Source organism: Rhincodon typus, chromosome 25 (genome assembly GCF_021869965.1).
Source record: "Rhincodon typus isolate 14 chromosome 25, sRhiTyp1.1, whole genome shotgun sequence".
Lineage (NCBI taxonomy): Eukaryota > Metazoa > Chordata > Chondrichthyes > Orectolobiformes > Rhincodontidae > Rhincodon > Rhincodon typus.
The window spans coordinates 20,895,399-20,914,024 of NC_063356.1; the positions used below are offsets into that span (position 1 = coordinate 20,895,399).

The following is an 18,626-nucleotide window of genomic DNA, read 5'->3' on the forward strand; positions in this document are numbered from 1 at the left end:
TTCCTCTGATGCTGCCTGGCCTGCTGTGTTCCTCCAGCTCCACACTGTGTTAAATCAGTGTGAGACTCCTTGGGTATGCAAATAAATCCATGGGAAGTAGTAGGTGTGACACATCTTTGACTCATGACAAAGGTGGCATTTTGCAGTCAATGTTACACAGAACCAATAGCAATGAGCACTTCCTGTTTAGCTCTACAATTTGAAAGATGTTGGTATCTGTATTTGATTGGGAGCAATTTATCTGCTTTATTGAAGCAAGCTCAACCTTCCTCCAATGTAAAGGCTTCCCCTTTAGGACATCTTCATGATTAACTAACACTCTGCACATATGTTACCCTATAAATTTTTTACCTATTTGTTTGGCTGAATTAACTTATATTCCATATTACATACCTCCCTGAGCATTCTAAAATCTAGGTGTGCTATTTAAATACACAATTTATCAAATCAAAGCATTACTCCTGAAAGCTTGATCCATTTAACAGTCTTCATTAAAATTGGAATTTCAATGAAAACTTTCAGGAGTGCATTTGTATATTGTTTGAAACATTTCAAAACTTGGGTTCACCTGAGAACATACAAAATAAAAACTGAAAGAACTGTGGATGCTGTAAATCAGAAACAAAAACAGAAGTTGCTGGGAAAGCTCAGCGTGTCTGGCAGCATTTGTGAAGAAAAAATCAGAGTTAATATTTCAGGTCCGGTGACCCTTCCACAGAACTGATGGTAGCGAGGAAAACGTTGGTTTTTATGCAGAAGATTGGGTGGGGGGAAGAGTGTAAGGAGTAAACGATAGGTGGGAATAGAGCCCAAACAGAGAGAAGAACAGTTGGACGGACAAAGGAGTGGATAACGATCTGGCTAGGAGCGTGAATAGCTGCTAATGGTGGCATAGTGGCAAACAATATGTAGTGTATAAAATGGCAGACTACGTAATAGCATAACACCTGGAAAAAAAGAGGTAGTCTGATACCAAAGCAGTAAGTTTATTCGCCCTCAAACCTCTCAATCCCTCTTACCTTGACTGTCTTAACTCCTAACCCCTTCACAACCTACTCACCCACTCACTCTCATCACACCCCCTTCACCATTTTACCATTCATGTCCCTATCCCAACAGCACACTCACTGTATATCTACTATGTAAACACAGCACAATGCCCTGTAGTGATGGTTTGGAAGATATCAATGAGCTCTTAAATCTGTCAAAATAAACAGATATCACTTGAAAGGCATTTGAAAAACCATTAACTACTTCAGAAACTCATACATCTGTTGATCATCAAACTCTCATGACCTTGGACAGTTGTGTAAACAAAATCTGCAGTACAGAATCCAGTAGGTCCTTTGAAGCTACTTTGAAGCTTATTTGTCTATGTCAAAGCTTTCAAATAGCCAAACAAATGGCTGAGCTAAAACAAAGTTGCTGGAAAAGCTCAGCAGGTCTGGCAGCATCTGTGAAGGAGAAAACGGAGTTAATGTTTCGGGTCCGGTGACCCTTCCTCAGATGGTGGCTGGGAAAACGTCAGTTTATATGCAGAAAATAGGGAGGTGGGTGGGGTAGGGAGTAAACGATAGGATAGAGCCCAAAGAGAAAGAAAGATAGTTGGACAGACAAAGGAGTTGCTAACGATCAGTCTGGGAGGGTGAATAGTTGTTAATGGGGACTATTAGTGACTAACAACAGTGGGTGTGTAATGGCAGGCTATGTGGTAACAAGGCCTGGTGTGTGGGGTAGGGGGCTGGGACATGGGAGAGTTTAGGCCCTAAAATTATTGAACTCAATATTGAGTCCAGAGGGCTGTGGAGTCCCCAAGCGGAAAATGAGATGTTGTTCCTCCAGCTTGCGTTGGACTTCACTGGAACACTGCAGCAAGCCAGAGACAGAGATGTTGGCCAGGGAGCAGGGTGGTGCATTGTAGTGGCAGGCAACAGGTAGTTCAGGGTCTTTTTTGCGAACAGAATGTAGATGTTCTGCAAAGCGGTCGCCAAGTCTATGCTTCGTTTCCCCAGTGTAGAGGAGACCACATTGTGAGCAGCAAATGCAGTAGACTAGATTCTTGGAAGTGCAGGTGAAGTGTTGCTTCACCTGAAAGGTATGTTTGGGCCCTTGGATTCTGGGGAGGGAGGAGGTAAATGCGCAGGTGTTGCACCTTCGCCAGTTACAAGGGAAGGTATCGTAGGGCTGTGGGGAGGTGTTGTGGGAGGGAACGGTCCCTGCGGAAGGTGGATAAGGGAGGGGAGGGGAATATGTGTCCGGTGGTGGCATCTTGCTGGAGGTGGCGGAAATGGCGTCTGATGATCTTCTGGATGTGGATGCTGGTGGAATGGTAGGTGAGAATGAGGGGAACCCTATCGCTGTTGCGGGAGGGAAGAGAAGGGGTGAGGGCGGAAGTGCGGGAGATGGGTTGGACCTGGTTGAGGGCCCTGTCGACAACGGAGCTGGGGAATCCTCGGTTGAGGAAGAAGGTGGACATTTCGGAGGCTCCCATGTTGAAGTTGGCCTCATCTGAACATATGCGACGGAGACGGAGGAATTGAGAGAATGGGATGGAGTCTTCACAAGAAATGGGGTGTGAGGATGTATAGTCCAGGTAGCTGTGGGAGTCAGTGGGTTTGTAATGGATATTAGTGGCCAGTCTATCCCCAGAAATGGAAATAGAAATGTCAAGGAAGGGAAGGGAGGAGTCCGAGATAGACCAGGTGAAAGTGAGGGCAGGGTGGAAATTGGAGGCGAAACTGATGAAGTTTTCCAATTTCAGACGAGAGAGGGAAGCAGCACCGATGATATCATCGATGTATCGGAGAAAGAATTGTGGGTGGGGGCCGGAATAGGACTGGAACAAGAAATGTTCCATGTATCTCACGAAGAGACAGGCATAACTAGGGCCCATGCGGGTACCCATGGCAACCCCTCTTACCTGAAGAAAATGAGAGGAGTTGAAAGAAGTTGTTGAGGGTGAGGACAAGCTCGGCCAAGCGGAGGAGTGTGATGGTGGGTGGGGATGGTTCAGATCTTTACTCCAGGAAGAAGCGGAGAGCCCTAAGACCCTTCTGGTGGGGAATGGATGTGTAAAGGGATTACACGTCCATGGTAAAGAGGTGGTGGCTGGAGCCGGTAAACTGGAAGCTTTGAAACCGGCGTAAGGCGTCAGATGATTCCTGGATGTATGTGGGTAGGGATTGGACCAGAGGGGAGAAGACTGAGTCAAGGTAGGAAGAGATGAGTTCTGTGGGGCATGAGCAGGCTGAAACAATGGGTCTACCTGGATTATCGGGGCTGCTTCCCTCTCTCGTCTGGAATTGGAAAACTTCATCAGTTTCGCCTCCAATTTCCACCACACCCTCACTTTCACCTAGTCTATCTCGGACTCCTCCCTTCCCTTCCTCGACATTTCTGTTTCCATTTCTGGGGATAGACTGGCCACTAATAGCCATTACAAACCCACTGACTCCCACAGCTACCTGGACTATACATCCTCACACCCCACTTCCTGTAAAGACTCCATCCCATTCTCTCAGTTCCTCCGTCTCCGTCGCATGTGTTCAGATGAGGCCAACTTCAACAAGGGAGCCTCCGAAATGTCCACCTTTTTCCTCAACCGAGGATTCCCCAGCTCCGTTGTCGACAGGGCCCTCAACCAGGTCCAACCCATCTCCCGCACTTCCGCCCTCACCTCTTCTCTTCCCTCCCGCAACAGCGATAGGGTTCCCCTCATCCTCACCTACCATCCCACCAGCATCCACATCCAGAAGATCATCAGACGCCATTTCCACCACCTCCAGCAAGATGCCACCACCGGACACACATTCCCCTCCCCTCCCTTGTCTGCCTTCCGCAGGGACCGTTCCCTCCGGAACACCCTGGTCCACACTTCCATCACCCCCAACACCTCCCCACAGCCCTATGACACCTTCCCCTGTAACTGGCGAAGGTGCAACACCTGCACATTTACCTTCTCCCTCCCCAGAATCCAAGGGCCCAAACATACCTTTAAGGTGAAGCAACACTTCACCTGCACTTCCAAGAATCTAGTCTACTGCATTCGCTGCTCACAATGTGGTCTTCTCTACACTGGGGAAACGAAGCGTAGACTTGGCGACCGCTTTGCAGAACATCTACGTTCTGTTCGTAAAAAAGACCCTGAACTACCTGTTGCCTGCCACTTCAATGCACCACCCTGCTCCCTGGCCAACATCTCTGTCTCTGGCTTGCTACAGTGTTCCAATGAAGCCCAACGCAAGCTGGAGGTGCTAAATGCATTTTTCGTCAGTATTCACACAGGAAAAAGACCATGTTGTCGAGGAGAATACTGAGATACAGGCTATTAGACTAGACAGGATTGAGGTTCATAAGGAGGAGGTGTTAGCAATTCTGGAAGGTGTGAAAATAGATAAGTCCCCTGGGCCGGATGGGATTTATCCTAGGATTCTCTGGGAAGCTAGAGAGGAGATTGCAGAGCCTTTGACTTTGATCTTTATGTCGTCATTGTCTACAGGAATAGTGCCAGAAGACTGGAGACTAGCAAATGTTGTCCCCTTGTTCAAGAAGGAGAGTAGAGACAACCCTGGTAATTATAGACCAGTGAGCCTTACTTCGGTTGTGGGTAAAGTGTTGGAAAGGATTATAAGAGATAGGATTTATAATCATCTAGAAAGGAATAATTTGATTAGTGATAGTCAACACGGTTTTGTGAAGGGTAGGTCGTGCCTCACAAACCTTATTGAGTTCTTTGAGAAGGTGACCAAACAGGTGGATGAGGGTAAAGCGGTTGATGTGGTGTATATGGATATCAGTAAAGCGTTTGATAAGGTTCCCCATGGTAGGCTATTGCAGAAAATACGGAGGCATGGGATTGAGGGTGATTTAGCGGTTTGGATCAGAAATTGGCTAGCTGGAAGAAGACAGAGGGTGGTGGTTGATGGGAAATGTTCATCCTGGAGTTCAGTTACTAGTGGTGTACCACAAGGATCTGTTTTGGGGCCACTGCCGTTTGTCATTTATATAAATGACCTGGATGAGGGTGTAGAAGGATGGGTTAGTAAATTTGCGGATGACACCGAAGTCGGTGGAGTTGTGGATAGTGCGGAAGGATGTCGCAGGTTACAGAGGGACATAGATAAACTGCAGAGCTGGGCTGAGAGGTGGCAAATGGAGTTTAATGCGGAAAAGTGTGAGGTGATTCACTTTGGAAGGAGTAACAGGAATACAGAGTACTGGGCTAATGGTAAGATTCTTGGTAGTGTGGATGAGCAGAGAGATCTCGGTGTCCATGTGCATAGATCCCGGAGAGTTGCCACCCAGGTTGATAGGGTTGTTAAGAAGGCGTACAGTGTGTTAGGTTTTATTGGTAGAGGGATTTAGTTTCGGAGCCATGAGGTCATGTTGCAGCTGTACAAAACTCTGGTGCGGCCACACTTGGAGTATTGCGTACAGTTCTGGTCACCGCATTATAGGAAGGATGTGGAAGCATTGGAAAGGGTGCAGAGGAGATTTACCAGGATGTTGCCTGGTATGGAGGGAAGGTCTTATGAGGAAAGGCTGAGGGACTTGAGGCTGTTTTCGTTAGAGAGAAGAAGGTTAAGAGGTGACTTAATAGAGACATACAAGATGATCAGAGGATTAGATAGGGTGGACAGTGGGAGCCTTTTTCCTCGGATGGTGGTGGCTAGCACGAGGGGACATAGCTTTAAACTGAGGAGTGGTAGATATAGGACAGGTGTCAGAGGTAGGTTCTTTACTCAGAGAGTAGTAAGGGCATGGAATGCCCTGCCAGCAAAAGTAGTAGACTCGCCAACTTTAAGGGCATTTAAATGGTCATTGGATAAACATATGGATGATAATGGAATAGTTTAGGTTGGTTTCACAGGTCGGCGCAACATCGAGGGCCTGTACTGTGCTGTAATGTTCTATGTTCTATGTAACATCTCATTTTCCACTTGGGGACCCTGCAGCGCTCCGGACTCAATATTGAGTTCAATAATTTTAGGGCCTAAACTCTCCCATGTCCCAGCCCCCCACCCCACACACCAAGCCTTGTTACCACATAGCCTGCCATTACACACCCCCTGTTGTTAGTCACTAACAGTCCCCATTAACAACTATTCACCCTCCCAGCCTGATCGTTAGCAACTCCTTTGTCTGTCCAACTGATCTTCTCTCTCTTTGGGCTCTATCATATCGCTTACTCCCTACCTCACCCACCTCCCTATTTTCTGCATATAAACTGACGTTTTCCCAGCCACCATCAGTTCTGAGGAAGGGTCGCCGGACCCGAAACGTTAACTCTGTGTTCTCCTTCACAGATGCTGCCAGACCTGCTGAGCTTTTCCAGCAACTTTGTTTTTGTTCTTGATTTACAGCATCTGAAGTTCTTTTGGTTTTTAAATGGCTGAGCTGTTTTGCAAAGGCTAACAACAATGGCTATCTTTAAACAATCAGAATAATACACTGGCTAACTTTTCAGTTTGTACATTGCAGAATGGTACGTTATAATTGGTGGATAATCTAACGTAGTTGAAGATTTTTCAACTTTATAATGTTCTTTTGTTTGACACCATACTATAACATGTTGTCACATAGTCTGCCATTATGCATTATCTATTGTTAGCCACTAAGAGTCTCCATTAACAGGTATTCACTGTCCCACCCAGATCATTATCCACTCCTTTGTCTGTCCAACTGTTCCTCTCTCTGTTTGGGCTCTATTCCCACCTATCATTTACCCCTCCACCACCACCACCACCACACGACGTTCTGCATTTTTGTAGCTACCATCAGTTTTGAGGAACAGTGACCAGACCCGAAACGATTTCTCTCACAGATGCTGCCAAACCTGCTGAGCTTTTCCAGCAACTTCTGTTTTTGTTTCTCTTAAGAACAGTTATCTTAAAAACCATAATTTAATTGAATAAGTCTTTACTTGATGGTTTCTCTGTAGGGTTAATATTCAGGTTACACTAACATTTAAAAAACAACTATAAATTTGTGATATTCAACTGATGTTAGTTAAAAGTTATGAGGTGCATATTATTGTTGATTACAATATTCCAATGCCCAGTATGTCTGACTCTGTCCATTTATCTGATTTTATAATTTGATTTATCTTTTAATTCTGTGTTTCAAAGGTGAATTTGCTTTTTGGTCATGATATAAGTTAAAAGTTAACTAACTAATGTCAGATCTTCTAGTTTTACCTAATTACCTTTCATTTGGATGAATGTTTCAACCATAATGGAAAGATTACCATTTTAATTTGTTTCCCACTGCTGAGTTGTCTAATCTGAGTTATCCTGAGATCAGAAGTTTACCATCTGACTGAAGATGAAGAGTGAATGTTGTCTAGAGGAGGAATGTTATCAGAGGCGTTCCCGATGTGCACTGATGTACCATGCCACAAATATTGCTTTAATTAACATTAAAAGATTTTTATCCCCTCTTGTTTTTACACAGCTTGTGATTGATGGTGAAGTGCGAGTCAGTGCAAAGGGGCAGCAGATAGGAGAAAAGGCATTTCGCTGTGGGTTTGACGGCTGTGGCCGACTATATACAACTGCACATCATTTAAAGGTAAATAACAGTGTTGACGTGGTTTGTGCTACATTTTGGTGCATTATACATTTGAGCCTTCACCTAATTAACTGAGATTTAAGGCTCTGAAGAAGGGTCACTGGACCTGAAATGTTAAGTCTGCTTTCTTTCCACAGATGCTGCCAAACCTGCTGAGTTTTTCCAGCAATTTCTGCTTTTGTAACTTACATACATGTGAAAAAAATAAAGTATAAGAGACAGGCTCAGTCTTTTGACCTCTGGAATCAGAATGATTACAGCATAGATTCATACAATCCAATATGAAATGACTCTGCTACTGGACTCTTGCCCATGGAAATGTTGATAATTGGACATTAGTTAGCAATATTATTCAGAAGGACGGTCAAAATATCAAAGTGGTAGGTCATAAGGAGCTTAGAGAGGGCAGAGGTTTAGGGAGAGAATTCCAGACTATGGGATCCAGGCAGTTGAAGGCACAGTCACCAATGATGGACCAGTTAAAATCAGAAATGCTGAAGAGGCCAGAATTGAAGGAGCACAGTAATCTTGGAGGATTGTGTGACTGGAGGAGATTACAGATGTAGGGAGAGATAAGACAGTATAGGGTATTGAAAGTAAGGATGATGAGACTTTTTAAATCCAGCCGCTTGCGTACCTGGGAACCATTGTAGGTCAGCAAGGACAGAAATAAGGGTGAAAAGAATTTAACACAAGTTAAGACATGAAGAACAGTTTTAGATTATATCAGATTTACAGAGGGTGGAAAGTTGGGGACAAGCCAGGAGTACATTGGAATTGTCAAGTGTATAGGCAGCAAAGGGATGGATGAGTGTTTCAACAGCAAGCTTATCATGTATGTAATAATTCCTTATTTATGTATGATTTCATAATCTTTGCTTTGCCTTTTGTTGAATGCAATAAAATAATATAAAAGATTGAAATCTAAATAGTTTACACTGATTAGAAGTGATGTACTCAAATCTTGTGTTTATTTTATAGAATTGCATATTTTCTGAACAAATGTCATATTTGTGTAGTTTTCTTCAAGTCTTCTTAATAGATCACAACCTCTCAGAGACTCCTGAGATTTCAGAAATGTTCCAGTGTTCGCATTTCTTCATTATATCTTCCCTGTCTCAATCTTACACCCATCTTGAATCTCACATTTTTTTGCCCCCTACAGATTTTGGGTACTTTGAGTTTTTCTAAATTTATTTTCCTTTTTCTTGTTTCCTTGCTGGAAAAGAAATGTCTGCCTGTCCCTGATTTTGGCAATGCTGCTGTAACCTGGCCTGCTACAGGGAACTCCGATTATAGAACAAAACAGAAAATGTTGGAAATATTCAGCAGGTCAGGAATCCTCTAGAGAGAGGGAGAAACTCAGTTAACCGGTGTGATTTTCACCATGTTGGTGGGAATTGGGAGTCAGCAGGTAGGATTTTCGTCTTTTGGATGATAGGATAACTTAAAGTCAGGTCTGACACCTGGAAAACAGAGGCAGTCTGATACCAAAGCAGTAAGTTTAAAAGACCAAACTCCATTCACAAAAAAAATAAGCCCAGGCAGATTGTTGACTTGCTGACTGAGCTGGCTCGTTTTCGTTCAGACATTTTGTCACCATGCTAGGTGATATCATCAGTGGGGCCTCCGATGAAGCGATGTTGTTCTGCTCTGCTTTGAGTTTAAACTGTCCGGTCTGTTATGGTGAGTTGCGTCATTTCCGGTTCTGTTCTGTATGGGTTTGTATATGGGGTCCAATTCTGTATGTTTGTTGATTGCATTATGAGTTGAGAACCATGCCTCTAGGAATTCACGTGTGTGTCTATGTTTGGCTTGGGCTACTATGTTTATGCTGTCCCAGTTAAACTGATGCCCTTCATTGTCTGAGGGTACTGGTATTAGGGAAAGTTTCTCATGTCGTTTTGCTGCTAACTGATGTTTGTGTATTCTGATGGCTAGTTTCCTTCCTGTCTGTCCGATGTAACGTTTGTGGCAGTCGTTGCATGGTATTTTGTTCGTTCTGCTTGTCGTGGGTATGGGGTCTTTTAATCCTTGTGAGTGTTTGTCATTGTGGTACAAGCGGACTACAACAACATCGCTTCATTGGAGGCCCCACTGCTGATGTTACCTAGCATCTGAACGAAAATAAGCCAGCCCGGCGAGCAAGTCAACAACCTCACCCACAACCCAAGCTACAAATCTTTGTTAAAAACCGTAAGCCCAGGCCCTCTCCCTCAGCCGCTCACCCTTAAACCTCTCTACCCCTCTCAACTGTCTTACCTACTAACCCCTTCACCCTTCTTCACAAATTGCTCACCCATTCACACTCATCATACCCGCCATCACCTTCTTACCATTCATGTCCCTACCCTGACAGCACACTCACCCTCTATCCACTATGTAAACACAGCCCAATGCCCTGTAATAATGTTTGGAAGATATTGATGAGCTCTTAAGTCTGCCAAAATAAACAGATATCACTTGAAAGGCATTTGAAAAATCATTAACTACTTCAGAAACTCATATATCAGTTGATAATCAAATTCTCATTAAGTTGGACAGTTGTGTAAACAAAATCTACAGTACAGAATCCAGTAGGTTCTTTGAAGCTAAACTAAAGCTCATTTGTGTATCTCAAAGCTTTCAAATAGCCAAACAAATGGCTGAGCTGTTTTGCAAAGGCTAATAACAATGGGCATCTTTAAACAATCAGAATAATACACTGGGCTAGCTTTTCAATATTGTACAATGCAGGATAGTACTTTACTATTGGTGGATAGTCTAATGTAATTGAAGATTTTCAACTTTTGTAATACAGTACTTTTGTTTGACAACTTAGCAGTTGTAATAGCGGTATATGTAGTAATAACCTGCCAACTGCATTATACAGTAGTCACTTACCTTTTCCAGTTTCTGCTCTGTAATTACTGTCTTCAATAAATACAGATATAACTCAGGCTGCAGTATTTCATGATATTTTGTAAATGTACTCTATCTTCCTGCCACAAACCAGTGGTTCACAGTTCCGATCACCAGGTGTGTTTTTGGAAAAGTTCCAGGCCACTGCCAGCTCACGGAAAATTTTAAAAATTCTGAAATACTCACTTTCAGACTAGTGCCTGCAAGTCACAAACAGCAGTGTGTGGGGTTCTTGACCCTCCACTTTCCCCCTCTGCTCAAAATAGTCAGTGATGGTAGTGGAGGCAGGACTTCAGCCTGCAATGCTCCACTGCCTCTTTTTTAATTTCCACCTCTATGCCATCTTTAACTACAAGAGATTAATAATATAATAGTTTATGCATAATATAATTCAAGGAAAAATCTGGGCAGGGCAGTAAGAGGGTAGGGCACAAAGGAAAGGACTGTGATTGAGTGGTGGACATAAGTAAATAAATGACAAATGGGACATTGCCAGGGCAAGCAATCTTGGGGAAAGCACCTTGAGTGGTCTTTAGATACTTTTAGAGCCATCAAAGTCTTGTAAAGGTGAAATAAAACTTTGGAGCTCTATCTGTTAGGGATTTCAGGGGTCGCAACAGATTGCACAGTTCCAGTCCACACTAATGGACAAAGTACACATTGGAGCTACCCTAGCTCACTGAGTTAGGTTGTATTGGGTTTTGCACAGCTGAAAATTCCAGTTGAAGGATTTGAATAAAAGTCTAGACTCTTCCAAGTTGCATGAACCTCAGGTGGGACTTGTTCTCAGACTTTTATTTCCTAATTGCCTTATTCTCCAGCATATATGAAAATAAACCACAGTTGGCTAGAACAACAGGCTGCGGCTGATTCAGAAACGGTCATGTAACCTGCTTGCATTATGCCACAAGATTTATTTGGATCACATAGCTGGTTATTGTTACCATCTAGTGGAAGCAGTCAGTACTGTAATGCATGCTCTCATACAAATTTTAGCAGTTTATTTTACTGCTTACAATCCTTTCAAAGTTTATAGCAAACCAATACCAAAACAAGGGGAACATTTAATGTGGAAAAATTTTACCCACGACTGATTTTTGGATCACAGTCATTGGATACAATATCGGGAAGCACTTCTTCTCATAACAAGAAAGAGAAGCTGAGACTGTGCTCCAGTCCCTATTCTTCTCCCTAGCGAGTGGTTGAGGCAGGGGTCAACAAAAGAAATTCAGAACTGTAGGTGATATATTTTGCTATGGTAAAGCCATAAAGTTTTGTGGAACTAAGGCATAATGATACAGTTAAGGTACAGAAACAAACAAAAACTAAAATTGCCACAGAAACTTAGCAGGTCTGGCAGCATCTGTGGAGAGAAAACAGAATTAATGTTTCAAGTCAGTTGCCCATTCTTCAGGACTAGAAGCAGCTGGGAAATAGTGGTATATATGCTGATGGTGGCAAGTGAGGGGCAGGGGGATACTGTTCATTGAGGAATGAGCAGATAGGTCGAGACGAAGCCCAGAGAGGAAAAATAAGGGAGGCAGACAAAGGGACTGTTGACAGTAAGCAAGGGAAGAATAGAAGCTAGATAGGTGATAATAGGGACTATGAATAGATGAAAATGGATTTGCTGTGCTGAAAGCAACCCATATCATGACTGGACCTGGGGCTGTAGGAGTAGATAATAGACAAGGAAGGCGCTATTCATGCCCTGAAATTGTTAAGCTCTATGTCGAGTCTTGAAAGCTGAGTTGTTGTTCCCCTCGCGTGCACTGAAGCTCACTGGAACTCTGCAGCAGGCCAGAGACACAGAGATGTTGGCCAGGCAACACAGTGGTTTGTTGAAGTGGCAGGCAACTAGAAGCTCAGGGTCATTGGTGTTTGGTAAAGCAGTTGTCCCAGTCTGTGTTTCGTCTCCCCAGTGTAGAGCATACAGTCAACTAGGTTGATTGAAGTTCAGAGATAACAAGGTGTAGAGCTGGATGAACACAACAGGCCAAGCAGAGGAGCAGGAAGGTTGACGTTTCGAGCCTAGACCCTTCTTCAGAAACGTCAGCCTTCCTGCTCCTCTGATGCTGCTTGGCCTGCTGTGTTCATCCAGCTCTACACCTTGTTATCTCAGATTTTCCAGCATCTGCAGTTCCTACTATCTCTGATTGAAGTTCAGGTAGGTCGCTGCTTCACCTGGAGAGTGTGTCTAGGGCCTTAGATGGTGAGAAGACAGGAATTAACAGGGCAAGTGTTGCACCTTCTGTGATTGCATGGGAAGGTGCTGTGGGGATGAGGGGAGGTATTGGGAATGGAGGAGGAACGGACCAGGGTGTCCCAGAGAGAATGCTGACAAGAGAGGGGAGGGAAATATGTGTCTGTTGGTGGCATCTCACTGGAGGTGGCAGAAATGGCAGCTGGTGGAGTGGAAAGTGAGGACAAAGGGAACTTTGTCTTTATCTTCAGTGTGGGAGGAGAGGGAAGAGATGGGATAAAAGCAGACGTGCATTAAGTTCAGGAAATGCAGCAGACACAGTTAAGGGCCCTGTCAACCATGTAGCAAGGAATCCTTGGTTGAGGGAAAAGGTTGGCATGACTAACGCCACCCCATCTGCCCCCGCCAGAAGTCGGTATCCTCAGATCAGAGGCAATGGAAAGAACACAACGCAGACACAAATTACAGAGTGGGAGGATAGATTGAGCAATTTAAATTTAACTTAATTTTAAAAATATTAAAGCGCTTACTGATAGCCAGTGTCAGGCTGAACATTGTGGTCATTCTAGGTTTGGTGTTAAAGAAGTTTAAAGTTAAAGACAAATTATTTATATTTTTGTCTTGAAGCAGCAGCTGCTGCGTTGAATTTTTTTTAGAAACATCTCTGTCTGTGTCACCTGAATGATAAAAATCAGCAAGCAGAGTTCAAATCATGCAAGTTAAGTGGATAGAGATATAGGGAATTCTCTCAGGACCTGCTTTCTCCATGTTTCATTTGTTTGAGCACTGGTCTGCAGAGAAAACAAGTTCTTAAACAAGCAAAGATTAACACAAGCTTCTGTCTGTAACTGACAAGTGTCCCAAATGGTCGTGGCTAGTGGATTCCACTTGCATGGCTAACATGATTTAGAATTCTTCTAGACACATTCCTTTCATAATCAAACTCCCTCTGTCTGAGTGATTACATGGCTTATCCCTACCTAATTGGATAATCAGATGTTTGTCAGCAAGCTTTGCGAATGTGGTGGGAGAATGTTCACACTTTTCCAAGGCAGTTGTTCCTATCAAGGTTTTGTAGACAGGTTGGCTGAGATATTCTATTTTGGAATTGAAGTATAGCAGCAGATGTCTTAGGTGGTGGTACATCCACCAATGCCTGGGGTGAATTGTCTCGTGCTTCTTAGCTCGTTAGCCATGTATACACAATGTTGTGCAAATGACCAGGCGAATCAAAAATGGCAAGCATGCAATTCTCAAACCCGGCTAAATCTTCTGGGCCATAGGTTCTGATGCCATATTTAAAGGCCAACAAGGAACTCTATTCACAAGGGAGTGTTCTTACTAATGTGACTCATATGTCTATGTCACAAATATCATTTTAGTTCAATCATCCAGGACTTTGTGGTCATAGAGTGCTCACTGTATCACAGCTGCTTTAGTGGTAACATTGTTCCAGAGTAAGGTTTGTTTGTACACTTTAGCTTTCACAAAGTTGAGGTCAGAACCACAGTTGAAAGGAAAGGTTAGCATTTTATTACATAGGTAAATCAAATGGAATATTAATTCACTCCTTCTGCCCAGCTCAGGCATCTAAAAAGTAGGTAGCTATAAGATTATCTTTGGCTCAGGAGACCTTTGTTTTGTTTTCATCTCTTTGGTTACCTTGGTTCATCTTGTGATCCTCACCTTCATCTCTGAGGTTTCCTCTTGCTGTTGCATCTCCTCAGCCAACACTGTGAAAGTGCAGGGTGCAGCATATCACTATGATGTGGGACACCCTTATGAGGTATACTGCATGGCACCATCTCACTCATTCAGGCGTGGAAATCTGATTTTTAAGAGGCTTGTATTATACAATGGTTCTGGTGTGGGCAGAGTTGTATCACTTCTTAGCATCAGTCTGAAGATTACTTTAAGGTGTCGTCAATCAGGTAAGGAGGAGGTATCTCCTCGCTGCCCATCAATCATTACTGTAAGGGCCGAGGGCCTTTGAAAGAGGCTGGCACCGGTGAGTAGTCCAGAATTCAGAGTCATGACAGCTGTCTGGATATCTAGCACAGGGCTGCAATATTTGCTGTTGTGATCACAAACGATGCAAATAGAAAAGTAGCGGGATGCTTTTCTGTTCACAAAGACTGCTGGTTCATGACAGGGTGCTCTGACTAATATGTGGATGTGATCGATTGTACTCAGAACCTATGGGAACTCAGTGATGGCCTGACTTCCCATGTCAAAGGGGAAAGAGATAAATTGGTGGACCCTTGCGAAGACAATGACAGTGGTATCCTTGATACACCTGTGAGTTGATGATTACCAAGTGCCACAAAGGTCCCATTAGTTCCCTGAAACAATCAGCTGGCATATAAGCTGAAAGTCAGCTGTTACATTTTGTCACCAGGGTAGGATTCCCAGCCAGTCCAGGTCCTCATCCAGCAGCTGGCATAGGTCTGTGGCGATGACTCCAGACATCCACATGGCTGGCACTAATTTTTTAGATAGACACACTCATGTCTGGTTGAATCTTTGTCTTGCTTTTTATGTTAAGAGCTTTTCAAATTGTCTTATCACTTTTTTGTGTAATATACTCATGTATGTCCATTGAAAGAACATTGGCATCCCCGTGTGAATATGTTCAGTGACTGAGCACCAAGGCAACCACACTGCAGAAGTAAAGCATATCACCTATCAGAACTTGATTTCACTCTGGAATCCAACTTGTCCTTGGGGTGTGAGGGGATAACTCCTTACTACAACATCACAGGAGCATGGAGATATGTACCACAGCTGCATTACTGCCTAACTTGACAATATCCCATCTCATGCAGAATAAACATCTCGCCTCCTTGAAAGTGACCAAGAAATTGTCAGTGTGACCTTGGCAAAAAGAGACCCTATGTCACCCTCCTCCCTACCCCCAATGCCAAGCCTCTCCTAGCATCATTCATCTTGAGCAAGGACATGGAAGCTGCAGTGTCATAGTTCGCAATCCAGTGGCTGTCTATCATTGCCAGTGGGGAAGGTGATGTTTTGAGACCATTTCCTTTGCTCCATTGACTATTCTGGACCTGAGAGATGTCAAAACCCCAATCAGATCACAGTGTACTTTCATTCAGTATTTCATGAGATTGGGTCAGAAATCGATAACATGGACTATGTCAACATGCTTCTTAAGTGAAAATTGAAGGTAGTTTGTTAATATTTGGGAATCAATGGACTCCTGATTACTGGAGCAGTCCCTTAATTAGTTTCACACGCCAGCCGTCAACTCCACCTCATTTCAGGAAAGATGTAACTTTTCCCACTTTGGATGCATCCTTGTTGATCATCACAGGTGTTTGTCTCTGGTCTGTAACATCCAGTATAAGGAAAGGTAGTAAAGACCTTAGTAAAGCAATTCACTGCCTAGCTCACCACATCTTTGACCTTAGGAGACGTGTGACATTTGCAAAGTTTTCTTGGAAACCTCAGTCACCTGTACAGAACACATTAAAACCAAGACTGTCACTGCCATGAGTATAGTATACGCTCTCAAATGCGAATAATGAGTATCCTATGGTGATTGAAAAGATTTAAGGAAAATATTGCAAAAGGCATTATGCAATGGATTTTCAGAACGAACCAGTGAGCTTTAAAATTTGCATTCACCATAGACAGTTGCAGGCTCTGCCTCTAATCCATATACACATTATTCTTTACCTCCCCAATCTTTTCAATGATTTCTCCAGTGATACTTTACCCTCCCTAAAATTTGGTCGAACCCCTTTATTTTTTGATGAGTGTCTCTGTTTAAACTCTGAAGTACTTACTGCAGAGATGCTGCTGACCTTGCATTCTGTCCAGATTGAAGCTAAGATGACCCTGACCTGCCTTGATACCCTCCCCTCCCTCATCCTATCAGAATCCCTTCTCGAATATTTTCAATCGATTGTGTCCATTCCCTCAGCTAGCCAATACAACCGTCTAGACTTGAGGTACCCGCAGCCACAGTGATGCTATGGATAGACTCTAAGTACACTCCAGCAAATGACTGTAACCTATCTTCCCAGACTGAAATGGTATTGATCACCTGACTGGAATTAGACCAATTTTGGCACCCCCCCCCCCGCCGCGACTAGAAATAGCCAAGCATTATTCCCAGGAGAGTGTTTCTGGAACCATCTTTAGCATGAATCTGATTGCTTTTTAAATCATGCACGAAACTAGTTGAGTGCATTTTGCCTATTTCATATTCAGAATGCCAGGACACAATGAAAAAAAAACGTGGAAAAAATATTGCACATTTTTGTGTCACCCACAATATTGCTATAAATAAATCCTCCATTTTCTGCTTTGAGTTTTGCTTTACTTGATATTTTGATTGGAGTGGGAGGACAGACGTATTAGTGCTGCAGATCAACATTGCACAAACTTGCAAGGGAATTACTGAAAAAAGAGTTACAACTGTAAGACCATTACAAATAGGAACATGAGTAGTCTGGTCAGCCCCTCTCGCCTGCTCCGCTATTAATAGGATCATGCTGAACGGAATTTCGTCACATCTATTTTCCTGCCCTTTTGTTGTAACGCTGATTCCACTATTGATCAAGAGTCTATTTCAGCCTTAAATATACACAAGGTTTCTGCTGTCTACCACAGCTCTCTGTGGCAAGGAGCTCCACAGACACTCAACCCTCTAAGAGAAGAAATTCCTCCTCATCTCTATCTTTAAATTGGTGTCCCTTGGTTCTGAGCCTCTGCCCTCTGATCCTAGCCTCTCCCATGAGGGGAAACGTAATGTCAGCATTTACCCTGTCAAGGCCCTTAAGACTCTACTATGTTTCACCCAGATCTCTTATTCTTCTAAACTCCAGTGAATTGAGTCCTAACCTCTTTAGCTTTTGCTCATAAGACCATCCCTCCAAACCAAGGACCATCCTAGTGAACCTTCGGTGAAATGCCTCCAATAAAATGATATCTCTACTTAAATAAGGAGACCAAAACTGCTGATACTTTTCTAGATGTAGTCTTCGCAGCACATTATATAGTTGCAGTAAGACTTCCCTACTCTTACACTCCAACTTTCTTAAAATAAGGGCCAATATTTCATTAACCTTCCTGATTACCTGCTGCACCGGAGTGCTAGCTCTTTGTGTATCGTACACAAATACCCCAAGTCCCTTTGTGTTGCAGCTTTCTGCTGTTCTTTTTCTCCATTTAAATTGTTTTTATTTCCCTTCCAAAGTGAACAACTCCATATCTTCTCACATTATACTCCTTTATCCAACTTTTTGATTGCTTTCCTATCAATAAGTACATTTTAGCTATCAATGTCTCTCGGTAAACTGTTTGTATCCCTTTCACAATTCGTCTTTCCACCTATTTTTGTGTTGTCTGCAAATTTGGCTACAGCACGTTCACTCCCTTCCTCCAAGTCATTAATATATATTGTAAACAATTGCACTTCCAGCATTGATCCCTGTGGTCAGGGGTTACCAACCTGAAAAGGAAACTCCCTAGTCCCACTTGCTGTTTCCTGCCCATGAGCCAATTTTCTATTCATGCCAATATACTACCTCCAACACCATGGGTGCTTAGCTTATGTCTTAACCTTTTGTGAGGTGCATTGTCGAATGCCTTCTGGAAGTGTGAATACTGGTCTCCCTCTATCCACTCTGGTTGAGACTTCCTCAAGAACTTTAATAAAATATTCAGACACTATTTCCCTTTCATGATGCCATGCTGACTCAGCTTGATTAGGTCATAATTTTCCCAATGTTCTGCTATTATTTCCTTAATAATTGATTCCAATACTTTTCCAATAATAGATGTTAGGCTAATCGGCCTACAGTTACCCACTTTTTGCCTCCCTCCCTTTTTGAATAGGGGTGTCACATTCACAGTTTTCCAATTCTCTGGTACTTCTCCAGAATCCAACAATATTTGGATAATTACAAATAACGCATCCACTATCTCT

General features: G+C 43.2%; 1 protein-coding gene across 2 annotated transcripts in view; it reads left to right on the top strand.

The window, feature by feature from the left end:
- LOC109916884 (zinc finger protein 76-like) overlaps positions 1-18,626 on the top strand; it is a 64,851-nt gene that overhangs the window by 29,268 nt on the left and 16,957 nt on the right. For both annotated transcript variants that reach the window (XM_020516633.2, XM_020516634.2), the window contains exon 7: positions 7,453-7,569. In XM_020516633.2, coding sequence (XP_020372222.1) covers positions 7,453-7,569 — 117 coding nt within the window. The remainder of the gene's footprint in view (positions 1-7,452; positions 7,570-18,626) is intronic.